General features: G+C 38.1%; 1 protein-coding gene across 14 annotated transcripts in view; it reads right to left on the bottom strand.

Moving 5' to 3' along the window:
- The window catches only part of CAPS2 (calcyphosine 2), a 47,618-nt gene extending 24,119 nt beyond the window's left edge, over window positions 1–23,499 (bottom strand). For 2 of the 14 annotated variants that reach the window (XM_081596405.1, XM_081596400.1), the window contains exons 1-8: window positions 23,017–23,499; window positions 20,989–21,091; window positions 19,453–19,562; window positions 16,108–16,157; window positions 14,447–14,492; window positions 11,427–11,597; window positions 4,989–5,111; window positions 2,672–2,739 (exon numbers count right to left, since the gene is read on the bottom strand). In XM_081596405.1, coding sequence (XP_081452531.1) covers window positions 2,672–2,739; window positions 4,989–5,111; window positions 11,427–11,597; window positions 14,447–14,492; window positions 16,108–16,157; window positions 19,453–19,533 — 539 coding nt within the window. In that variant the 5' untranslated portion in view covers window positions 19,534–19,562; window positions 20,989–21,091; window positions 23,017–23,499. Of the gene's footprint in view, window positions 1–2,671; window positions 2,740–4,988; window positions 5,112–6,421; window positions 6,595–11,426; window positions 11,601–11,696; window positions 11,854–12,870; window positions 12,874–14,446; window positions 14,515–16,107; window positions 16,158–19,425; window positions 19,563–19,984; window positions 20,085–20,988; window positions 21,092–23,016 lie in introns of those variants that run through there. The other 12 variants (XM_081596404.1, XM_081596398.1, XM_081596411.1 and 9 more) reach the window with 11 other exon arrangements.
- Window positions 23,500–27,003: the final 3,504 nt, after the last annotated feature.

Consider the following 27,003-nt stretch of genomic DNA (forward strand, 5'->3'; position numbering starts at 1 on the left):
CTGCCTCTTGAGAAACCTTTATGCAGGTCAAGAAGCAACAGTTAGAACTGGACATGGAACAACAGACTGGTTCCAAACTAGGAAAGGATTAGTCAAGGCTGTATATTGTCACCCTGCTTGTTTAACTTATTTGCAGAGTATATCATGAGAAATGCCGGGCTGGATGAAGCACAAGATAGAATCAAAATTGCCGGAAGAAATATCAATAACTTCAGATATGCAGATGACACCATCCTTATGGCAGACAGCGAAGAAGAACTGAAGAGCCTCTTGATGAAAGTGAAAGAGGAGAGTGAAAAAGTTGGCTTAAAGCTCAACATTCAGAAAACTAAGATCATGGCAACTTGTCCCATCACTTCATGGCAAATAAATGGGGAAATAATGGAACTAGTGAAAGACTTTATTTTGGGGGGCTTCAAAATCACTGCAAACGGTGACTGCAGCCATGAAATTAAGACGCTTGCTTGTGGAAGAAAAGCTATGACCAACCTAGACAGCATATTAAAAAGCAGAGACATTACTTTGCCAACAAACGTCTGTCTAGTCAAAGCTATGGTTTTTCCAGTAGTCACGTATGGATGTGAGATTTGGACTATAAAGAAAGCTGAACACTGAAGAATTGATGCTTTTGAACTATGGTGTTGGAGAAGACTCTTAAGAGTCCCTCGGACTGCAAGAGGATCAAAACAGTCAATCCTAAAGGAAATCAGTCCTGAATATTCATTGGAAGGACTGATGCTGAAGCTGAAACTCCAATACTTTGGCCCCCTGGTGTGAAGAACTGACTGCTTAGAAAAGACCCTGATGCTGGAAAAGATCGAAGGCAGGAGGAGAAGGGGATGACAGAGAATGAGAATGTTGGATGGCATCACTGACTCAATGGACATGAGTTTTGAGTAAGCTCTGGGGGTTGGTGATGGACAGGGAAGCCTGGCATGCTGCAGTCCATAGGGTCACAAAGAGTCGGACATGACTGAACGACTGAACTGATGGACTGAACTTGAAGAATCTTGTTGCCATGGAAGAAAACTAAAGAGGATTTCATAATGAGGGAAGGAAAGAGAACGACTTTCAGAAACCAGAGTAACATTTTCCAACGTTACTTTGGGATTTGGATTAGGGCAGTATCAGCATATAGATGGTTACTGAAGACCCGATACTGGATGAAATCACCTAGAAAGTAAAAGTAGAAGTCCAAGAAGTAGTAGTCCTTGTGTATTCCTGTGTATAAAGATAGGAGAGATGAAGAGGAACCAGGAAAGGAGGCTGAGAATTGGAAGGGAGGAAGATAAACCAGCCATGTGTGGTATGCCAGAAGCCAAGGGAGGATAAGAAAAGTGTTTCAAAGAGAAGGAAGTTTTCAACCCAGTAGATGGCACTGATGGGTCGAGTAACTGAGAATTAGGAAATTGCCATTAATCCAGCAATACGGATGTCACTAGCTATCTTATGAAGAGACATTGTGGTGGCATTTGGGGAGTAAAAGTGTAAAGTCAGTTCAGGTAATAAAAGGAGAAATACTGAAGATTGTAAGTAAGATTGTAATTTTTTTAAGTCAAAAAATTAACTAAGAAACATGCATATAGACTATCACTCTTTCTCTCTGCCACCCAACTAAGTAGTTATCTTTTTCAAAGCTAAACTTGAGTCTTCTGCTGTGACGACTTCCAAGACTATTCCAGACTCTGCTGAAATCTTGCATTACTTACATATTCATGCAATTTAGCACAGCAGGTATTGAAACTTTATATAGTTTTCTAGGGAAGGGAAGTCGCTCAGTCGTGTCCGACTCTTTGCGACCCTGTGGACCGTAGCCTACCAGGCTCCTCCGTCCATGGGATTCTCCAGGCAAGAGTACTGGAGTGGTTTGCCATTTCCTTCTCCAGAGGATCTTCCTGACCCAGGGATCGAACCCAGGTCTCCTGCATTGGAGGCAGACGCTTTAACCTCTGAGCCCCCAGGGAAGTCCTATATAGTTTCCTAAGGGTTGTGAAACTTTACATTAGGCTTTAAAATTCATGACAATCCCACAGTTCCCAAACTGTGCAGTGAGTCACACTTGGGTGTCACAGGGAAGTCAAAAGAACACCGCTGGATATTTTTAGTTTTTGAGGGAAATAGTGATATTTAATTGTGGCATACCACACAAACTGCTAGCTCCAAGTTATTCACAGCTTCAGCAAAATACCACATTACACTCCATCAATGAATGATATCACATCTTTGCAAAGCTGGCTTTTCTACAGTTGCTGTGATAAAAAGCAGGTGCCATGTGGACTAGAACTTGAGAGTGGCAGCATTCTATACAATTCTAAGATTTGAGTGATTATTTGTCATCCAAGAGTGCATATGTCCCATTAGTGAGTAATTGCATATTTACGAAGGAAATAAAAACATTTTTTTCAATTTGTATTATTTTTTCAGATGATCATTAAGTTACTGGGAAGAAAATATTTACTAAGTTATTTAGACAAAAAATACTTAGTAGATAGAACTGTTAAGTATTTCTGTTGGGCAAGGAGTCTGGTGGGAAAAAAAATCACTGAAACACCACAAGTGTAGTAAACAGAGAAAATGTGGAAACCTCTGAGTTGACCATTCAAATACAGATGTCATGTATAAAAAGGAAATGTAATGAATGCTTTCTGAATGGATCTCTATTAACGCTTACCTGGATAAGTGGTCTATCATCACTCGCTCTGCAACAATCTGTTTCTTCTTCTCAGCAGCCACAATGTCCTGAGAAGAGAAAATAAAGAAAACCCCATTGTCCATAAAGCAGAACAATACTGTAGTTAACACAAGAGTCCTAAAACATAAACATTTCCAATTTCTTTCTTAAATAGAGATTACCACATCATCATTCTCCAATGGCTTCCCCAGTGGCTCAGCAGGGAAAGAATCTGCCTACAACACAGGAGACACAGGAGATTCGAGTTTGTTCCCTGGGTCAGGAAGATCCCCTGGAGAAGGAAATGGCAACCTGCTCCAGTATTCTTGCCTGAAAACTCCCATGACAGAGGCACCTGGCAGGCTACAGTCTATAGGGTTGCAAAGAGTTGGACATGACTGAGAGACTAAGCACATTCCTATCATCATTAATAAATTTAAATTCCAATTATTTAATCTAAAAATACATGTATTTGCTAAAATGTAATACAGTTAAATTTTGGTAGAAATCATCAGGAATTTCCGTATCTGTCAGACAATGGATGTAAAACCCAGAAGCAAGAGAGAGAGGTGACACTGATGAGTATAGAGTCCATGGAGAGCATGCACCTTGGGTGTTGTTGACATTTATGGTGGCTTACACTTTGGAGGAAAGGTTAGAACCACCCTCAGGCATGTTGATTTAGAGAGCTGTATAAACAGAAGAAGCAGAAATCACACAAATGCAACTGAAAAATGACAAAGTGGAAGAGATGGACATAAAAATCATAGGTTCACTGCTTCTGTTGTTCATTTAGATAAAAACTAAGTTGAAAAGTTTCCACCTACATTTAAAAAGTAAATTGGTACTAATTTCAGATGCATTCAAAATTTACTCATGTAAAACATCTCCTTTAAAATATTGATAAAGGGGTGCTATCAAAAAAGAGTAAAATGTGCTCGATGGTGAATTAAATATGATGCCACTAAGAAAGTAATTGTATGGGAAAAGAAATCCACAAACACCTAGATGGCTCTGGATTATACTAAGAACAGTAGCCAAAAGGCCTTAGGTATTTAGTAACATCCATTCAAGTATAACTTTAGTGAAAAATGAAAGTTGCTTATCATGTCTGACTCTTTGCACCCCCATGAACTGTAGACTATCAGTCTCCTCCATCCATGCAATTCTCCAGGCAAGAATACTGGAGTGGGTTGCCATTACCTGTTTAGGGGATCTTCCCAACCCAGGGATCAAACCAGGGACTCCTGCATTGCAGGCAGATTCTGTACTGTCTGAGCCACCTGGGAAGCCCCAAAAGAGTATACTTTAGAAATATACCAAAATAAGCCTTATCTGGGACACAACTTTGCCCCACAAGGAACATTTTTTAATGTTTTTATAACCCTGGTAATATTTCTCTTTCTATTAAGTATAAACATCTATATAATAACAGGCATATAAAATAATGTACATGTGATTTTTAATAAGCAAACAAATTACCAACTTGGAACATCTGCAGAAAATCAGTCCACCTGGCCCAGAGATTGATTACATCTTGCTGTCAGTTCAGAATGTATTGATTCAGGATGATTGTTATCCAAATAAAATCTATTTTGAATATCCACTCAATGATAATGTATCTAGCCAAATCCATGTTGCTTTATTGTTATTTAGGCCATCTAGAGCAGAATTTTCTCAATTTTGAGCCAACACGCACTGATAGCCCATCAATCAATTACAGGTGTACCTAAGGTATTAATCACCTGGGGGTGTCTAGGGAGCCAGTGGCCTCCAACTCCAAGCAGCTTGGTCTGCATACCCCAGGACACTATAGAAATGCTATAATTATCTATTTGTACAATAACTAGTCTAAGTAATACTCATTAAGAAATCTCATTGATTTTGTAAAAGATATAATTTAAAGTTAATATTGAGACTAGAGCTTTGTTTCCCTTTTCCTAAGAAAAATTACTTTATCCCCGACCTTCAGTTTTATTAGCTTATGATTTTCAAAACAAAAAGATTATACAGCTGCTTCTTTGTGGGGAAAGGGGTGATGCCAGATTAGCCCATTGTCACAGTGGTCAGTTAACATTCTGAACAGTATAAACTAAATTTTTACAAACGTCCAAACATGCAAGATGACTTCTCCACAGTAAACACACCAAACATCAATCTATGGTAAGAGTGAGGACCGAACCTGGCATATTAATGACTATTCACCTCAGTCCAACTTCAACTGTTGGAATTATTTATTCAAATTTAAGGCTGTCAAATTTTGGAGGGCAAATTATCTTAACAGTTTATCAAATCAGTAAAAGTACCAATAACTCACAGCATCAGATTTTCCCGTACTCCGTTGTAGGATGTGAGGGTTGTCTGCATAACCCTGCTGTAGGAGGGCTTTCCTGTCCAGAGTTGTCAGGTCATCTGTGATGGCTTCTGCACCTTGTACACACTAGATGTGAAGCAATAAGTGAACCCTCATATGCATGCTTAGAATATTTGTTTTTAACAATATAAAGAATAAAATAATGACTGGATACATCAGATTAAGAGTATGCTGCTGCTGCTAAGTCACATCAGTCGTGTCCGACTCTGCATGACCCCACAGACGGCAGCCCAGCAGGCTCCCCCATCCCTGGGATTCTCCAGGAGAGAACACTGGAGTGGGTTGCCATTTCCTTCTCCAATGCATGAAAGTGAAAAGTGAAAGTGAAGTCGCTCAGTCATATCCGACTCTTCGTGACCCCATGAACTGCAGCCTACTAGGCTCCTCTGTCCATGGGGTTTTCCAGGCAAGAGTACTGGAGTGGGGTGCCATTGCCTTCTCCGGATTAAGAGTATAGGCTCTGATAATCAGACCGCCCATTGAATCCAGCTCTCCCACTTTCTAGCTAGACCACATCTCTGTGCCTCGGTTTACTCATAAAAAAAATGGCAATTAATATTAGTAACTGTTTTGTACTCCAAAAAAATGATTAAATGAGGTGATACATGGCTTACACCTGCAAAAGTACCTAACATATAGTAAGCATTACATAAAAAATAGCAACTATTATAACTATAGTTGTCCATTTGAGTCTTTGTAAAGTTAATAAATAAGGGCATGTCATTCCTTTATAAAGCTAAGTTGGCAAGTAAAGTGACACTAATATATGGGTGTATCCTTTGTGACTGTTAAAATCAAACACAAACAGAAACCAGCCTTAAAAATTCCCTGAGCAGACAATACCAGTTTAGTCATACAAGCAAAGCTTAATTTAGCTTATTTTACAAGGCAAGTGAGACTAACTTGACCAGGGTTACTTCCTGCTTATGTCTCTAGAAATCATAAGAGAAACTTAAACTGTTCCCCCAAACTGATATGAAGTAACCACTAACCAATCCCCTATCATTTAAGAAAATTCTTGTATTATAACCAATCACTGTAGAGCATACCCAGCCACTGCCTCCTCACTATGTAAACTGCTTTATAACAATAGCTTCCTGGGTCTCTTTCCATGTTTAATTTGAGTACTTCAGTTCAGGAACTGACCTTCTGGTGTGTACACAAAACTCTTACTGATTACTGCTCTGGTGATTCATTGGTTTTATATCTGCTATTTCTGAACTTTTAACAAGGATCCTAAAGAGATAAATGCTAAATTTTTATCTGAATATTAGATGTGTTTATATGAGCTTAACAAAAAATAATGCTCCAATAGGATGGCAACTTATCAAAAACGTAGTAGATGACAAGTGTATCTCCCCAGGGCTTGTTCTTACTTTAGATCTTCCTTGAAAGGTCATATTTCATCTTCATAATCTTTGCTGTCTCCATGACCTTTGATTGCTACATGAAACTTTATTATACATTTGCTTATGATTTGTTGCCTGCCTCTCCTGTTGTAAGTTCCATGAGGGCAGGAACCTTGTCTGTCTTTTTCATTGCAGGATCCCTAGTGCCAGAGGAGGACCACATGTAATGAGCATTGTATATGTATCCAATGAATGAATAATAAATCTTAAGTATGTACTATTGGGAAATAAATTTATGAGGATACTTTATGATTTTATTTATTTACCCACTAATATCTGTTTTTCCTAAAGAGTGATTTGACAGTCACCAAAAAGATGTTTAACATTATATAAGGTAAATTTAAGAAAGATTAAATTAACAGACATATTTCAGTATAAGCCAGGGTCTGCTTTACATACAGGTTAGAGGAAACTTTCAAAGGCATCTTATTTTGTTTCAACTTGTTTTCAGTCTTTTACCCAAGGGAAACAGTGGCATTTCCACTTGGCCTCTCAGATTTTACCTCCCCAAATCAGACTTCAAGTGATATCCCCCTCTCCAGGTAATGAAAAATACACCCTTTGAACTGCTCAGCTCAAAAAGCCTTAGAGTCATTTTTCCTTTCTCTCAAGCCTAAAACCAATCCATCACCAAATATTCTGAGCCTTACCTTCAGAAACTGTCTAGAATCGAACTTCTCATTGAGACCACTTCTTATCCAAATCTGCAGCAACGACCTGGGTCCAAGCAGGCATCCTTATCTCTTGCCTGGATTACTGGGATAGCCTCCTGAGTAAAACCCATTCTCAACAAAACGGAATAGAAGGCAAAGTCCTTCAGTGGTCTACAAGCCTCTCTGATCTGCCTCCCAGCCTCTGCTTCCCTTTAACTCACTGAAAAAGTCTCCTCCCACCTCTCCCTTGCTCATCTCCCTCATCACACTGCTCTTACTATTTCTTAAATATTCCATGCCCACTCCTACTTCATGACACTGAGAGTTTCTTCTCACTGGCTCCTCTTAGCCATTTCAAATGTGCCCTAAATGCTACCTTATGTAAAAGATCTTCTCTGATGATCCTGTACAAACTACAACCCCAACCTTGGCATTCCAAGTTTCCTTCTACTCATAGCATTTATCATCATCTGTCATATTAGAGGACTTCCTGGTGGCTCAGATGATAAAGAGTCTGCCTGCAATGCAGGAGATCCGGGTGCCATCTCTGGATCAGGAAGATCCTCTTTAGAATGGAATGGCTACCCAACTGGTTGATTCATTCATCTATTCTTATTTTTTTCTTTTTTTTTCCTTTACTCCTTAATTATGTTATATGCCCTGCAAGAGCAGGAATATTTGTCTGTTTTAGTCACTGACTTATAACCAGTGCCTGGAAAGGTACATTGCATATCATGAAACATTAGATAACTATTACTGAAAGAATAAACAATGAATGAATTAGTAGGTGTTTTGTCTTTTTATAGAGTTGGTGAAAAAAGGTATATTTGGAACGATCACACACTAGTAAAGGAATGCTCAAAATCCTCCAAGCCAGGCTTCAGCAAGACGTGAACTGTGAACTTCCAGATGTTCAAGCTGGTTTAAGAAAAGGCAGAGGAACCAGAGATCAAATTGCCAACATCCACTGGATCATCAAAAAGCAAGAGAGTTCCAGAAAAACATATATTTCTGCTTTATTGACTATGCCAAAGCCTTTGACTGTGTGGATCACAATAAACTGTGGAAAATTCTGAAGGAGATGGGAATACCAGACCACCTGATCTGTGTCTTGAGAAACCTGTATGCAGGTCAGGAAGCAACAGTTAGAACTAGACATGAAACAACAGACTGATTCCAAATAAGAAAAGGAGTCCGTCAAGGCTGTATATTGTCACCCTGCTTATTTAACTTATATGCAGAGTATATCATGAGAAATGCTGGGCTGGAAGAAGCACAAGCTGGAATCAAGATTGCCGGGAGAAATATCAATAACCTCAGATACGCAGCTGACACCACCCTTATGGCAGAAAGTGAAGAAGAACTAAAGATCCTCTTGATGAAAGTGAAAGAGGAGACTGAAAAAGTTGGCTTAAAGCTCAACATTCAGAAAACTAAGATCATGTCATCTGGTCCCATCACTTCATGGCAAATAGATGGGGAAACAGTGGAAACAGTGTCTGACTTTATTTTGGGGGTCTCAATATCACTGCAGATGGTGATTGCAGCCATGAAATTAAAAGATGCTTACTTCTTGGAAGGCAAGTTATGACCAACCTAGACAGCATATTAAAAAGTAGCAACATTACTTTGTCAACAAAGGTCCGTCTACTCAAGGCTATGGTTTTTCCAGTAGTCATGTGGCTGTGAGAGTTGGAATGTAAAGAAAGCTAAGCACCGAAGAATTGATGCTTTTGAACTGTGGTGTTGGACAAAATTCTTGAGAGTCCCTTGAACTGCAAGGAGATCCAACTAGTCCATCCTAAAGGAGATCAGTCCTGGTTGTTCATTGGAAGGACTGATGTTGAAGCTGAAACTCCAATACTTTGGCCACCTGATGCGAAGAGCTAACTCATTTAAAAAGACCCTGATGCTGGAAAAGATTGAGGGCAGAAGGAGAAGGGGATGACAGAGGATGAGATGGTTGGATGGCATCACCGACTCAATGGACATGAGTTTGGGTGGACTCTGGGAGTTGGTGATGGACAGGGAGGCCTGGCATGCTGTGGTTCATGGGGTCACAAAGAGTTGAACATGACTGAGTGACTGAACTGAACATAAGTACAATTAATTAATATTAATTTCAGAATTAATATTATTTCCTGTAAAATTTAAGTTTGATTTTCAGTGTTTTATTTAAAGGTATTTCATTACTTTTATTCCCACACACATAAATAAATATAAATTTACATTTTAGGTGGTAAAACAATTTGACAATGAGATTCCTCACCTTTTTCTACAAAATGGAGGAAAACTCAACACAGGAAGTTTGCCTTTAGAATCAAGCACAGTAGAACTATTTTACTGTTTGATACTATCAGTTGATTGATATATCAGCCTCTTTAGTTAGTAGCTATAGCCTTTAGTTATTTTCTTGGATTTTAAATACCTCTAACTTTAGCTTTTCTTTATCAGCAAAGAGAATCAATTTGCATGTGACTCCCTGCTTTAAAAAAGGGCTATGTTTCAGATATGAGGGACCTCTTTTATTTCTAGAGATTACTATCCCAGTGGTAACTCATGTAATTATAATAGGATTTACTAACAGCAAATTTATACAGCAGTTTTGGTTCTAATAAGAGTATACTTTTAAAAGGACATCAGATAAGTTGCTCATACTCCATAAGTACAAGATTATTATATACAGAATATATAGAAACCAGGGATTTTTTTGTAAGACTACCAAAAACATATTAAATTTCTAATATGTAGGTTAAAAAATCAAAAAAGTAAAACAAGATCTTCTCCAAAAGAAAATATGCAAATACTGGCTTTTATTTATAAAACCCTTATTCATTCATATGGGAAGATTTGCAAACAATATTTATCTTCTCTTAAACCAAAAGTAAACAAGCATCCTCATTTGAACTTTGTGTTCATGGGTATCAAGGTTTTACTTTAAAACTATTTGAATTGTTTTGCCATGAAAAGTAAAGCATGCATTTATAGAGACTTTCATTCTGTTTTCCTAACATTATTAACAATGATCTAGATATCACATGGTAGATCTTACAAATAACACACACCCAGATGCTAAACAGTTATGAAATTATCCTATCTGTTATTACAGACACTGCTGCTACTGCTAAGTCGCTTCAGTCGTGTTCGACTCTGTGCAACCCCATAGACAGCAGCCCACCAAGCTCCGCCATCCCTGGGATTCTCCAGGCAAGAGTACTGGAGTGGGTTGCCATTACCTTCTCCTTACAGACACTAGAATATTATATTTATGTACATCTGTTTGAATCTGGAAAAATAGTTTTAAAATAAAAAAGACCAAATAATCCCATAACTTTTGTTACTCTTTTAGCTAAATACCATTGGTTTTAGTGAGTTACAGATAGTCCCTACATGGATTAGAAAAAAAAAAGCTGATATGCCACATCTACTTACAACTTATTTAGGTATAAACTCACCATTCATGAATATAAGAGCAAAGTAAACACAATAAATTTAATGGCTTTTCACAAGCATACCAGAAAGGTCAAACTTGAATTTTAGAAAGGTTTTACAACTTACTCTTTTTACTCAACAGTAAATGCTAAGTAAATACAACTATCAAACTTCCCTGAAAATACATTATTCTTATTAAAAGTTAACTGAATGAAGAATTGTATCTAACTGCTCTTTCTTTATGATCAATAGTATCATAAACTATGTTTTCAAACCTTTCTAAAATTCAAGATTCACCTTTTGGATATGCTTGTGAAACACCATTAAATTTATTATGTTTACTTTGCTCTTACATTCATGAATCATGAGTTTATATCTAATTAAGATTAAAATATAACAGTTTCAGCAATTCATGATATTAAAAATATCTCCCAAACTGAGCTAGAAAACAATCATGGAGTGATGACAGTTTTAAATAAAACAGGGTCACTTTGAAGTCTGAAACCAGTTTTCAACTTTAAAGTTTAGTCTTTAAAGTAAGACCAATAGAGTTCAAGACAGCTACATCAGAAACAGATACATAATACTGCCTTATTTCCAACCCAAGGCAAGTGAAAAACTAGAAGCAGAGAAAAGACGATTAGGTCATATGACTAAATTTTTCACATTTGACAATGGTGATGATAACCCACTGAAGTTGTTGTGAAGCATAAACTAGTTAATGTAAGTAAAATACTTAAAAAGAGTCCCTGGTACACAGAAATAAGTGTTAGCTATTATACTTTATTACGACTAACAGCAAGATATATCAGGCAAAAAGATGTTTCTATAATACATATACTGTTTCTTTAAATTCCACTACAATTTTGTAAAGGCTCGTACATTACCTTGTCATCTGTCTTGTTTCTTGGAGTCTGTTGATGTGTGATACTTGACTTTGCTTTTTCTGCATTTCTCTGACTGTATTGTTTATATCCCCCTTTCATTTCAGTTTTGTATTGCTGATGTTTTAGTTTATATTTGCCTGTTGGTGCTGTCAAGTTTTCCGGTATTATGTCCTGCTCCAAGAAGTAAAAAGAAAAAGTATGCTATCCATCATAAAAAATTCAAAATTACTATTAATTTTCCTTATTAACATTAACAAGTTTACCATTTACCTTAGCATTTATGCTTAAGAAACAGATCACTATGATCTATTTTCTAAAGAGAGGTAATATTTAAAACATTTAGCTGGTGCAGCATGCCTGAGTGGGCACTGGCCTCAAATACCGTTAAGCCTGTATCTCGTTTCACAGCTGAAGATCAGTCCTGGTTCTAAAAGAGAAGAAAGAATGACTTTTCTTTCTTTTTAGGAGTTTTACATAGATTATTCTACTCCTGCCTCAGAAAACCTCCGTTGCCAAACTTTTCTTCCAGAATAGTCATTGGAATTGGAGGTCACTAATACTGAGAAGCTCCAGTTGCCATTTCTAGAATATTGAAATATTCTATCTCATGGTGTTATCTGGCTCCCTTCCACATGTCCATGGAATGAAAGGTAACACAGCCAGGAGATAAGAGAAACCTACAAAGAATAATAAGAAACTCTATACTGTCCCAGAGAGGGACAGTAACTCCAAAAGGAGGATAAAGCCAGTACAACATTTGAAAATTTTTGTATCCAAGTCTATACCCACAGGAGAAGAATGAGACAAGGCTTTGGGTGGAAACTGTAATATGATATTGATTAAGGTACTATTCATGTAATTTAACCAAAACAAGATGGAGGAGATCATGAATGGAAAAAGGTTAACAAAGACATAAAAGTAAGCCCAACTGGTCATAGACTACTAGTCAGAACTTGTGCTCATGACATGAAATGAAACACTTAATATTGTTTGAAGTATAAATATGTCCCAAGGAGACAACTTGGAGTAAGTAGTTACTTACTTACTTCATTGTATTCTCATAGCCTAAAGTATGTCAAGAGACATACAAGTGTCAAGAGACATTCAAGTTTCAAGAGACCAGTTTTATATTGTTAAACTAGCAACATCTGATCTAATTTTCTGCCATTAGCATAAACCTGTAGTTTACCAATTTTCTAAGACATTTTAAAAATGCCATTCTTGTGTGAGGCAAAAATGTAAAACAAAGTAAAATTCATCAACAGTATTGTTTGAGATACTAATATACCCTATGTGTGTATGTTAGTCACTCAGAAATGGTATATACCTAACAGACACAGAAGATATTAAGAAGAGGTGGCAAGAATACACAGAAGAACTGTACAAAAAAGATCTTCATGAATCAGATAATCACAATGGTGTGATCACTCACCTAGAGCCAGACATCCTGGAATGTGAAGTCAAGTGGGACTTACGAAGCATTACTATGAACAAAGCTAGTGGAAGTGAAGGAATTCCAGTGAAGTTATTTCAAATCCTGAAAGATGATGCGGTGACAGTGCTGCACTCAATATGCCAGCTAATCTGGAAAACTCAGCAGTGGCCAGAGGACTGGAAAAGATCAGTTTTCATTCCAATCCCAAAGAAAGGCAATGCCAAAGAATGCTCAAACTACCACACAATTGCACTCATCTCACACGCTAGTAAAGTAATGCTCAAAATTCTCCAAGCCAGGCTTCAGCAATACATGAACTATGAACTTCCAGATGTTCAAGCTGGTTTTAGAAAAGGCAGAAGAACCAGAGATAAAATTGCCAACATCCACTGGATCATCAAAAAAGCAAGAGAGCTCCAGAAAAACATCTATTTCTGCTTTATTAACTATGCCAAAGCCTTTGACTGTGTGGATCACAATAAACTGTGGAAAATTCTGAATGAGATGGGAATACCAGGCCACCTGACCTGCCTCTTGAGAAACCTGTATGAGGTCAGGAAGCAACAGTTAGAACTGGACATGGAACAACAGACTGGTTCCAAATAGGAAAAGGAGTACATCGAGGCTGTATATTGTCACCCTTCTTATTTAACTTATATGCAGAGTACATCATGAGAAACGCTGGGCTGGAAGAAGCACAAGCTGGAATCAAGATTGCCGAGAGAAACATCAATAACCTCAGATACACAGAAGACACCACTCTTATGGCAGAAAGTGAAGAAGAACTAAAGATCCTCTTGATAAAAGTGAAAGAGGAGAGTGAAAAAGTTGGCTTAAAGCTCAACATTCAGAAAACTAAGATCATGGAATCCAGTTCCAACACTTCATGGCAGATAGATGGGGAAACAGTGGAAACAGTGGCTGACTTTATTTTTCTGGGCTCCAAAATCACTGCAGATGGTGATTGCAGCCATGAAATTAAAAGACGCTTACTCCTTGGAAGGAAAGTTATGACCAACCTAGACAGCATATTAAAAAGCAGCAACATTACTTTGTCAACAAAGGTCCATCTACTCAAGGCTATGGTTTTTCCAGTGGTCATGTATGGATAGGAGAGTTGGATGGTGAAAAAAGCTGAGCGCAAAAGAATTGATGCTTTTGAACTGTAGTGTTGGAGAAGACTCTTGAGAGTCCCTTGGACTGAAAGGAGATCCAATCAGTCCATCCTAAAAGAGATCAGTCCTGGGTGTTCACTGGAAGGACTGATGTTGAAGCCAATATTTTGGCTTCCTGATGTGAAGAGCTGATTCATTTGAAAAACCCTGATGCTGGGAAAGATTGAGGGCAGGAGGAGAAGGGGACGACAGAGGATGAGATGGTTGGATGGCATCACCAACTCGATGGACATGGGTTTGGGCAGACTCCGGGAGTTGGTGATGGATAGGGAGGCCTGGAGTGCTGTGGTTCATGGTGTCGCAAAGAGTCGGACAGGACTGAGCGACTGAACTGAACTGAACTGAAGTTATATGCTACCTGTAACACTGTGTTCAAATGTTTATAATATGAAATACCAAGTAAAAATTACCTCATCATCAGAGTCAACAAGGCTTCCCAGATCAAGTTGTGGGACCCTGAAAGAAATAGTTATGTATCCTATAACTTTTTTAAAACGAGTGTTTAATAGTTGCAAGTCATATAGGCTATATCTTACTATATAAACAGGTAAACTGAAGCCAATGGTGTGCTGGCTCTTACCAGCTGTGAGAGGCTTTTGTTAAATGTTCAGTAATATTTTGCACAGATTGTTAATACAGAATTATTAAGAATAAAATTATGTAAATTTATAAGTACATAAATTATATTAAAAACAAACATAATAAATATTCAAAACCCATCACTTCTTAATAGCTTTACTATACTTCACTATTACTTGCTTTATAGAGGTTGTTTATAGCTATCATATCTGAATGGCAATACATGGCTGGCATCTCTTTCCAACTCTGTGTTCAGTGATGGACTGAAATCAGCCACAGTGGGATTATTTACACAGAAATTGGCAGATGTTATGAATCAGGCCTTGATATATTATTTTGTTGATTTCCAAGGTGATAAACGTGGTGGAGAAAATGTTAGTAGTGCATATTAAACTTAAAGCATTACCTGTAACTGTCACATGCTGAATAACAAAAAACTGACGAAGTATGATTCTAGTATTCAAAACTATTACTTGATTCAGCAAAGAAATTGCTCATGTCACTCTACAATAAATGAAAATATCAACCAATATTCACGCTGATCGATACTTTCACATAAAATGTATAATCGACTGAAAATATACTTAATTTTATTTATAATTAGCAAGTAAAATATAAGATAAACTTATAGCACATGTCTAGAAAACCAGTTGCTAGACATTTTCCAGCAAACAACTGACTGGTATCCCATACTCAGTATTGTATCTATAGCACGTGCACCCAGCTCTGTTCTTTGTCTGGATGAGCAAACAGGTATCTATTTTGTGGAACACATGAAATTGCTGATATTTTCCCACTCTTAATCTATAAATGTCATTTTTATATAGTTCAGGTTAATACATTACTTTTTAATTTCTATTTTCCAAGAAGCCCTGTAGTCTAATAAATTGGGTTGCCCAAAATGTTCATTTGGATTTTTCCATAAGACATTACAGAAAAACCCAGATGAACATTTTGGCCAACCCAATATTTGGAAGAATATAAAACTCATATCCCTCCGAATTTTAAAAAGCAAAAATTTTAAATATATAATAATTCATGTATTCCAGTCCAAAATTAAATCACTTTAATAAGACTGATAAAATTGTCATATTCCTCAAGATAAGATTAAAGCACAGATATACCTCCCATTAAATCCATTTTGACTATCCCAATAAAAGTGCAAGATTTTATATAAATTTTTTAACAAATGCTCTTAGCTGAATTTTCTAAATAAAACAATATTTTAACTTTTTCAGGAAAATACAAAAATAACACTAAAGAAAATTAAAAAACAAGAGAAGTATTAGCCTTAGTCCTACCATCCTATCACAAGAAATACTTTAGTTTTGACAGAATAATTGTCAGGGCATCAACGTGTATATAAACTTTTCTGTAGTTCATAATCATAGCTACATATATAATTTTTCTTTCTTTTTTTGCTTGTCAATGTATATTTACATATTTATATATTTACCCATTAACAGCTCAAATGTGAAGAAATGTAACTTACACAGGTAGGTAATGATCCTCTATAGCACATGATTTGGAGGTCCATCTTTGCTTTAATTAAAAAAATTAGAATCAGTATGCATGTGTCATTTATTTATACTTTAAAAGATAACCAATGTGCCAATGCAACAAGACTAATTATAATTTTTCTCAGTAAGCTTACCTAAGAAATATTCAGGAAGCCCCATCCCTACTGTGCTTGATATGCAGAGATAGGATAATAACCTGAAGAGGACTCTGCTTGGGAAGACATTCACTCAGACACTGTGGAAAATACATGCTGAGACAGAGCAGCTGCACATAGCATGTGTACCCGACCCAGTCTAGGGAAATGAGGTAGCTTTTTCGGAAAATAGAAAAGGAAACTTTAAATGGAGCTCTGAAGGATAGATAGGAGTTAGTTAGCCAGACGAAGCAAGAAGGGAGAAAACTGCTCCAGCCAGGAGGAACAACTTGTACTGCACAGGCCCACAGATAAGAGCTGACAGAAAAGACTGAAATCCAGAGTGTGAGGAGGTAGTGGACAGAGCTGTTAAATTATAATGCAAATTAAGGAACCTGGACTTTATCCCAAAGGAAATGGGAAGACAGTATAGGACTTAAGCAAAAAAGGACAAATATATAAAGGTATATATTTGCAAATATTTGATTTTATTGCTAATAAAAAATGGGTTCAAAGGGAGGGGATATATGTATACCTATGGCTGATTCATGTTGAGGTTTGACAGAAAACAACAAAATTCTGTAAAGTAATTATCCTTCAATTAAAAATAAATAAATTAAAAAAAAAAACCTAAAATGTCTCAGTACATTGACAATAGAATGTCATCTTTATGTACCTGTGGGGGGGTTGGGGAATGGGCAAAGACCTGAAAATTACAGTGAGCTTAGCCACCATGGAATAAGAACTATGCAGGAATCTTAGGGAAAGCTAAAGTTAATAAAAGCAGGAAATAATTTCTTTATAAGCACTTTCAGCTTTCTTGTGAAATATTATCTAATGGGTCATTTTTATATTGATAGCAAGTACAGAAATTATATTCAAGACTGGGCTTCCTCACTCGGACTATGAGAAAAATTCAGAGAAAAATTCAGCTCAGTATCAACCTTAATATGGCATTGTTTTAAGTACTGTCCCAATAAAAAGATAAAATGCAGAAATGTAAAGTCACAAGATGATCATCTAAATGGATGTATATATATTTAATATATAATAATAAAATAAAAACAAATGTATGTAATATATTGATTCTATTTAATTAATAATAAATTTAAATATAATTTCACCTATATGAAAGAGTGAAAAGGGAGTGTTAGCTGTTCAGGTGTCTCTGCCTCTTTGCGACTCCATGGACTGTAGCCTGCCCGACTCCCCTGTCCATGGGGTTCTCTGTGGACAGAGGATCTAAATAGAATACAGCTGTAGTTTCATCGTCGTCATGATCATTATTATTCCCCAGAAAATGTTTTAACAGACTTATTAGAATCTGTTAAATAGGTCTATCTAATAATGAGTCCATAGGGATAAATATTTCAGAATTGCAGTTATCTTTCCTGTCTAGTTACAATAAAATTGTGCTATCCAATCCAGAATAAAGATAAATTATACTTTACAAATCCCTGGGCCAGAGATCAGCAATCTAGACTCAGCTTTGTTTTTATAATAAAGGTTTCATTGGCACACAGCCATGTTCATTTATTTACAAACTGCCTATGTGTTCTCAAAAAAGCTGCAAAGTTGAGAGACTGTATGGCCCATAAAGCCAAAAGTATTTATTGCCTGGCCCTTTATTTTAAAAGTTGGATATTTTTGTATCCAACATTTTTTTATCCAACTCATTTTTTAATGGATTTTATTTTTTAGAAGAGTTTTATGTTCACAGCAAAGCTGTATAAAATGTACAGAGATTTGCCATATATTCTCTGAACTTACACCTGTATAGCCTCTCCCAAGAAGGGCTGCTTTGATTAAAACTATCAAGTAGTTCAGATTTAACCCATAATATTGTGAACCATAAAAATCCCAAAGCTGTCACTCATGTATATAAGGGAGATGGCTGAACACAGAGCAAAGAGCACAGATATTGAAGTCAGAACTGAAGTTCAAAATCCTGATGGGTCACTTAATCTCTAGGAGCCTCAGTTCTTGCATATCTAAAAGCAGGTGAGGCCTGTCCCCTTTGGAGATGGTCCACACTCTGTGGAATGTGCTTCTCCCAGGGCCACTCTTACCTTTGGGAATGGCCACATTCTGTACCTCTAAATAAATCCACTTCTTACCTATCACTCTGTCTCTCCCTAAATTCTTTCTGCAACCAGAAATAAAGAACCTGAGCTTTAGTAAGTCCTGACACCAGCCTCCAATTAACTCTGGATGCTTGGAAGGAACCCTGAAACATCTCAGAGAGGAATGTTAAACTAACTAGGTTTATTTGGAACTAAGGCCCCCACCTAGGTGGAGGATGGAATGATGCTGTTGACCCTTCTGACTTCAGTCAAGTAATGCCTGGACTCTGTCAACCTTTGACCCAATTCTATGCTCAATTCTCCTCTGCTCAAGCCCCATCATGAACATGCATGGGCCCTTAGCTTAAAACTTCCCCATTTTGCAGTTCAGGGAGATTTTGCTTTGGGCAAAGGTCCCAGGTGTTCTCCTTACTTGCTGCAAGTAATAAACCCTCCCGTCTCCCAAGTAAATACATAGATAAAAATAAATAAGGGAGGTTCATAATAATACCCACCTCAGAGGTTTGTTGTAAGAATAAAGTAATATAAATTACTGAAACATTTATTGTGTTTGCTGATAAACAGTAGGCATTCAATATTTGAAACAGTAAGAACAGCAAGGAAATACATATCAATTTTATGTATTTCTAAACTAAATTTTATGTTTGCTCAATTCTGTGGTGATTACAGGGACAAAGTAACTTTAAACTTACACTTATTCAATCATATACAGTAGTGATATTATGAAGGTTGAAAAGAATGAAAGTCCTAACAGTAGAAGCCCAGATTCTTTTCCTACCTAGCTAACACAAAATATTTATTGATTATTTTCTTCTTCGTTCTACTTTTTTATTTTTTATATTTTATATGTATGCAGACATACATAGACAATTTTAAATAATAAGAAGAAAACAATGATAATAAGCTTAATTAAAAATAAAACATTCAAGTAATGATCAATTTTCAAGTAATGATTATCTTCAATTTTTTTCAGTTATTCAAAACTAAGTATTAATTCTAAATATTTGGGAATATGAACTGTCATAAAAACACGAAGAAAGGAGTCAGAAAATTACTTAATGAATCATCCTACAAGAAGAAAATTATATAGCGTACATACTTGTAGTGGCTTCTTTCTTCCAGCGAATGGCTGAGTTTGAGTTGTAGGAGAAGCAGCAACTCCCTTAACCTCCAAATCCATTCAAGTTCATGTATTTACCAAGCAGTATACTTTGAAAAAGGTAAAACGATATAAAATGATAATTATTCTAATTTTAAATAAGTCATACAAATGACATAATAATATTACATGGAAAGAAGTCAGGTAGTTTCTTTCAGAAAAATCAACTTTCTGTGAGGCAACTACACTCTGTGGGGCAACATTTATGGGGTAAATATTAGTCTGAGCAATGGCCTCCCTGAAGATGTTCACATCCTAATCATCAGACTCTGTGAATGTTACCTTAAATGGCAAAAAACTTCCCAGATATGATTAAGTTAGGATTTCAAAATATGGAGATTATCCTGAATTATCCGGGAGACCGAATTAATCACCTTATGAAAGGAAGGCAGGATGATCAGAGTGAGAAAGATCTGAAGATGGAAGCACAGGTCACACAGGCGCTAAGATTTTAAGCAGCATTGACTCGTACCTTCAACGATTAAGCTCCCTTTCCAGGTGATACTGACTGACTGTGTAGATATCTTTTTGAAATCGTGAACGAGTGTACTCCTGTTACGATGTTCTTTGTTCTGACAAGACATAAAACTGTGTGGAAAACCAGTCTGCTCCAGAGCATTTCCTCAGAGCTATCTGAGAGGACGTTTTCCAGGCTCTAGTTCTCCTGCGTGCACGCTAGTCACTTCAGTAGTGTTTGACTGTGTGTGACCCTAAGGACCGGAGTCCGCCAGGCTGCTCTGTCCATGGGATTCTCCAGGTATGAAATTGGAGTGGGTTCCATGCTCCCCTCCAGGGAATCTTCCTGGCCCAGGGATTGAACCCGTGCCTCGTAGGTCTCCTGCATTGGCACGTAGCTTCTTTACTGCTAGCGCCACCCGGGAAGCCCTGCCCACTAGAGTCCTCAGTTTTGACTCAGATAGAACTCTCTTCTATTCATATTGCTATTGTTGTTGTTTAGTTGCTAAGTCATGTCCGGCTCTTGGCTGTTGATCTTCCCCATTGACACCTATTTCCATAGCCCTCTCTCCAAAAAAATCCCTTGCCCTAAGCCTGGGATTCTACTGCATGAGTAGTCAGGAAGATTTACCAATCAACAGCAGACTTATTCCGAAAGCATCCCAGATCGTTCGATTTGAAAACACCCTGACAGCACTAGCAAATGGCTTTCTTTTCAGAGATAGCTTTCAGAAGGAAGAAACTCGGTGGCTCCTCTGGTGACTCTGTGGTCAAGGGTCAGCCTGCCAACGCAGGAGACTCAGGTTCGATTCCTGACTCAGGAAGATCCCGAATGCCATGGAGCATTGAAGCCCATGCGCCACAAACATTGAGCCTGTGCTCGAGGGCACAGGAGCCACAACTACTGACCCACGTGCCACAACTGTTGAAGCCAAAGCGCCCTCGAGCCCGTGGTTGGCAAAGGAGAAGCCTCCACAGTGAGAAGCCCGTGCACCTCAACCAGATAGCACCCCCACTCACCGAACCAGAGAAAAGCTTGAGCAGCAAAGAAGACCCAGCGCTTTCAGTCACTTCACAAGAGCTATTGTATTTGCCAGGATGATTAGTGGCCAACAAACCCGAGCTGAAACAGAGGTGCTAAACAATCAGCTACCTGACTGACTCCATACATCAGCCTCACATTATCTATGCCTTAGTAACATTATCGTCCGGCTTCTCATGTGGCATGAGTGGTAAAAAACACCCCTGCCAATGAAGGAGACGCAAGAGACACAGGTTCTATTCCTAGATGGGGAAGATCCCCTGGCAACCCATTCCAGTATCCTTGTCCGGAGAAACTCATGGACAGAGGAGCCTGGCAGGCTACAGTCCATAGGGTTGCCAAGAGTTGGACACGACTGAAGCACAGCACAACATTATAGCCATTTCAAATCACTAGAGGACACTTTAAGTCACCGTAATTTACGTGAAAATAATAAAAAGAACAAAATTTCTACCCTTAAATGTCCATGGTCTCCTCGTTCCTTTCCCCAGGCATGACAGTCTTCATTCTTCACTGTAATTAGCTCTTTTTATCTCTCTAATAAACTATCAAGACCACGAAGGTTAGTATCTCATGCCTTTAATATAGCAGATGCTTAATAAAGTCAATAAGTAAACTAGTGCATAATCAAATACCTGAATACATTTGAAACATATCCTTAGTTTCACACCTCTCCACTTAATTATGACATGATCACAATGCCCCTCTATAATTTCTTCAAAAAATTAGATAAGGTGATTAAAGCATATTAAGCATAAAGAATAGTAGCTATTATTCTTCACCACTCTAACTATAATCCTCAAAAAGGCAAAGATTACTACTGGTTTTCCTCACCCTATAGCTCAGCACTTAACAGGAAAATAGTAGGAGCTTGAATATTTGTTAAAGTGAATTCAGTCAACTCAGATATGTGTTATTTCAGAATAACAATTACTAGCACTGATAAAACAGCTCAACCTTCTGACTTTCATACCCACAACAGTGAATTTTACTTTGCCAAATTATTTGCTAGTTATTGCAGCATTTGAAGTCATACAGGTTTCAGACCTCTTTTTGGTGCTACACCATTTCTGGTACAAGCAATAGGGAAGGGGAGGGGAATTAGCTGCAGAGTCTAAGGAACACCAGAAACCTAAGTGAAGTGAAGTGGCTCAGTCGTGTCCAACTCTTTCCGACCCCATGAGGAGCCTACCAGGCTCCTCAGTCCGTGGAATTTTTCAGGCAAGAGGATTGGAGTGGGTTGCCATTTTCTTCTACAGGGGATCATCCCGACCCAGGGATCGAACCCAGGTCTCCCGCATTGCAGGCAGCCACTTTACTGTCTGAGCCACCAGGGAGGCCCAGAAACCTAAACTTGGTGGTAAAAAGGATCAGCATTTCAAACAAATGGCTTGGAGCTAATCTTGGATTGCATACGAAGGGCTGTCTTTACCTAAAGCACTGAATATGTAGTTGGGGTATGTAGATAGGGTAGCAAGAGGAGAGAAGAGCAAGGTCCGATGGCTTCTGTCTCCATCCAAACAGCTGCCAAGTCATGAGATGTTATTTCTAGCATGTAATGAATGCTGTATTGTTAACTAACAGAACTACGTCTTCCCATGTTAGCTATTGTGCTCCAAAACGAACTGAACTCACCTCCCACTTCCCTCATTTTTAAAGATGATTTTGTCCAGCTCCAATTATCATCACTTCTCTTTTGGTATTAGGCGCTACAATGCTGCTTATACCAAATCAGAACATAGTGAAAAGCGAAGGATAAATTGATCAAATTCAGTCCATAAGAAAGGAGAGAGGAAAAGAGATGTGTAAATACAATTTCATATTTAAACTCCACGCAGGTGAGGATCAAGTCTACCTTGGAGCCCAGGGTAAAGATCCAGGTGTCTGATGGAACCTAGGATCATTCCTAATTTCAAACACAGCAGAGTAACTGCCCTCACATCACTCCCCCCAAAACTGAGATTATACTTAAGAGCATCTGCAATGTACTAGCACCCTCTTCCTACCTGAGATTCACGGACTAGGAGAGGACACAGCGGCAACCAACCTGAACTGGCCCAACCAATCCAGGGAAAGATTAAGTCCAAGATGGGAGAGCTGGAAAAGGTATAAACTGAAGCAGTTTCACCGAGAGAACTCCCTTGAGGCCGTTTTTCAGAGTGGAGGAACCATAAAAGAGACTGCTCTCAGCGAAGGCTCTGGCCAACTCAGACCCGCGTCTGTAGGTTGCCTTGACAACAGGCCTCTCCGCGCCGGGCCGGGGCCTCTCTCACTTCAGGGGGAAAGGAGACAGATCTTTGGCCCCGCCTCCCGGCCCCCAGCTGTTTCTGCCATTGCTTCCTCTGCCAGGGAAGCGTCACAGGAGCTCCGGACCCCTAGTGGTCCTCGCTGAAAAGCCGCAGCTCTGTTCTGCGTCCCGGCATCCTAGGAGACCAGTTCCAGCGCGTTTCTAGCCTTGGCAGAGAGCTGGGGCGGAAGCACTTCTCTGCGCTTGCACTGCGCCGGAAGAGGGCGAAAGTCTGCCCCGTGGCGGTTGCGCAATTCTTCATTAAAGTGAATTCTATTTAACATACTTTATAGGGCACAGACTGGTTCACAGATCAGCTCCCCGGTTGATGTTTTGAGAAGGAAAGAAATTAAGCGTATTCTGGAATGTCTGCTTTCCAGGAGCTTGCAATTATTTAAAAAGGCAAGACTGCAGTATAGTATTAGAGAGACAAAGATATTACTTTCAATATGTGGAAATTTACACATATACATATATGATCACTATATAATTATATATATATAATTACAAATTAAAATACTGATGAAAAGGCTAGGAATCAGAAAGTTTCTTTTTATTCTTTGCACACAATGTCTTTAGGCATCAGCTCCTCATCAGTAAAACGAAAGGTCTGGTTTGAGATATTTCTAAGGTTTCATTCTACTCTAACGTGTTGTAACTCTCCTGAGTTACACTTCCAAATGTCAGATACCCAAATCAGAACTCAAATCTTTTAAAATCTAATCCAGTTCTCTTCCCACAAAATTGAGTTGTTTTTCTAATCTGCTATCTTTTCAAAATTAGCTCCCCTCCAAGTGTATGTGTCTAACTTTGCAAGTTAGAATCATTTTGTAAGTGAAAATCCAAATGCATTTTTAAAGGATAAAATGAGTGAAGTCTATAGGTATAGGGTAATCACTCCTATTTCTTCCCTATCTATAAAAATTCATCCACCTATTACTCCCATAGATAAAGAAAAGCAAAAATAAACTGGAAAAAAAGAAAACTTTCAAAAACTTATCAAAGACCAAAACTTCTGGTGCTTAAATGCCTGTTCCACAAATAGATAATCAGCAAACTAACATTAAGATGTCTCTTTCCCAGCTCCGAGCACTTAGGTTTAGTACACCTAAACTGCTTCAGTATTTCTGATACAGAAGACATCTAGTATAGAAGCAAGAACTTTGGACGATGGGTTGATCATATATATTGTACTTTGGGGCCAGTTTTCAAAACAATTCATTACAAAAGCTCTTTTGTTATTACTGCCAATTAATTTCTCTTTACACAAAATAAAATGAGTCACATGTTAACCTCAACAGTTTGCAGATTCAAAGTAGATTGTGTTTGAAACTCAGAAAGCATCCATTGAACTACAATCTGCAAATATACCTAATGGTAGAAAAAGTACTGTATATATGCCTATCCAGTATTGCCTTTTAAATTATTTATTGAGTCTAAAGTATTTAGTGAGCCCATAATATGTGTTTGACAAATAAGATATGGTTTCAAAGAAGCTTACAATTATATACATTTTTAGTAAGCTAAAGAGTGATCATTGCTTCATTAATCCATTAAGTAATATTTACTGAGGGCATAAGGGCTCAGTACCTATTCTAGTGAAGCAAAAAAGCCACTCTTCTAGTGAAGGTTACAATCTAATAGAGGCAACAAAATTAAATAAATAATGTCAGATAGCAATTAATACAATGAAGAAAAATATAAGAGGTCAATGGGATAGACATTAACAGTAGGAGATGCTGTATGATCAGGTATGGTTTCACTGAGGGGAATTCACGGGCAAAGGGAACAGTCAGTGCAAAACGCATGAGGAGAGGGCATCCTTTCAAGCTGATGGATGGAGCTAAAGCAGAGTGAGCCAGGGGAGAATGGAGAATGGGGCCAGAGAATAGCCATGGGTAGATTCAGCATAGCCTTGTGAGTCACATCTGGAGTTTGAATTTGATTTGTGTGACAGGAAATCATTAGAGGGTTTTGAAAAGGGGGTGCTTATGTTTGGGCTTCCCTGGTGGCTCAGACAGTAAAGAATCTGCCTGCAATTCAGGAGAACAAGGTTCAATCCCTGGGTCGGGGAGATACCCTGAAGAAGGGAATGGCAACCCACTCCCGTATTCTTGCCTAGAGAATCTCATGGACAGAGAAGCCTTTACAATCCATGGGGTCACAGAGTTGGACACGACTGAGCGACTAACACTTACTTACTTAGTTACTTAGGTTTTAAAAGGAGTAAACTGGCTTTTCTATGGAAAATAAATTTTAATGAAGCAAGAATGAATACAGAGAAGCCAAGAAAAAGGATTCTACTGCCTTTGTTTCAGTAAGAGATGATTGTAGTTCTAACCAAGGTATTGGGTGTATCCATAGCATGGGAAGAAGTGTTTGGATTATTTTAAAAGTAGAGCCATCAGGTTTGTAAGTTGATTGAAATCAGTATGTGAGAAAGAAAGAAGAATAAAGTAATAAGATAGGCACATGAAGTGTTTAGAAGAATCAGAAAGTATGATGGTTAATTTTATGTGTCAGCCTGGCTAGACAGCCTGGTGACCAGTTGTTTGGTCAAACATGAATATAGATGTTTCATGAGGATAGTTTTTAGATGTGATTAGCATTTAATAGACTTTGAGTACAGTAGATTACTCTTCATGATATGGATGGGCCTCATCCAACCTGTTGAAGGCCTTAAAAGCAAACATCAAGTTTCCCAAAGACGATTGGATTTTGCCTCCAGAGTTCAATGTGAAAATTCAGCCTGAGTTTCTAGCAGACAGAAGACTGCAACATCAACTCTTACTGAATCTTAAGCCTGTCAGCTTGCCCTACAGATCTGGCTCTTGCCAGCCCTAATAATTGTGTAAGCCAGTTCTTTAAAATCTCTGTGTGTATAAGAGATTGGGGAAATATGTCCTATTGGTTCTGTTGTTTTCTGGACAACTCTGACTAATGGAGAGGGGAAAAGAGAAATAAAGTAATAAGATATAGGAAGCTTACCTGTTTTAATGACAAGAGATTCCTTCTAACTAGAGGACTTCATAAAAGTAACTAACATCTAATTTGAGTCTTACAAATATTTCTCATCAAATATTGAACTCCTCTGTTGAAATGCTGGGCATATAGTAGTTACAAAATAATAATAACAAGCAACCCCTACCCATTCAATTGAGGGGGAACATGATAATAATACATTGGCTACCTGATGTGAAAAACTGACTCTGGAAAATACCCTGATGCTGGGAAAGATTGAAGCCAGGCAGAGAAGGGGATTACAAAGGATGGGATGGTTGGATGGCATCATCTGGGAGTTGGTGATAGACAGGGAAGCCCGGCATGCTGCAGTCCATGGGGTCGCAAAGAGTCGGACATGACTGAGTAACTGAACTGAACTGATGATAATAATATATTGATAAATAAATTACATCATAAAATGTGAGGATATGGATTATGGAGAAATATAAACCAGAAAAAAGACCAATAAGAAGTGATAGGTATAGAATGGGTAATGCAAAACTACCCTCTCAAGTATATTTTGGTAAGATATAATTTGGGGTTTCCCTGGTGGCTCAGGCGGTAAAGCGTCTGTCCGCAATGCGGGAGATCTGGGTTCAATCTCTGGGTTGGGAAGATCCCCTGGAGAAGAAAACGCAACCCACTCCAATATTCTTGCCTGGAAAATTCCATGGACTGAGGAGCCTGGTAGGCTACAGTCCAA

This window comes from Giraffa tippelskirchi, chromosome 4, assembly GCF_054371585.1.
Source record: "Giraffa tippelskirchi isolate mGirTip1 chromosome 4, T2T-mGirTip1v1.2.pri, whole genome shotgun sequence".
Lineage (NCBI taxonomy): Eukaryota > Metazoa > Chordata > Mammalia > Artiodactyla > Giraffidae > Giraffa > Giraffa tippelskirchi.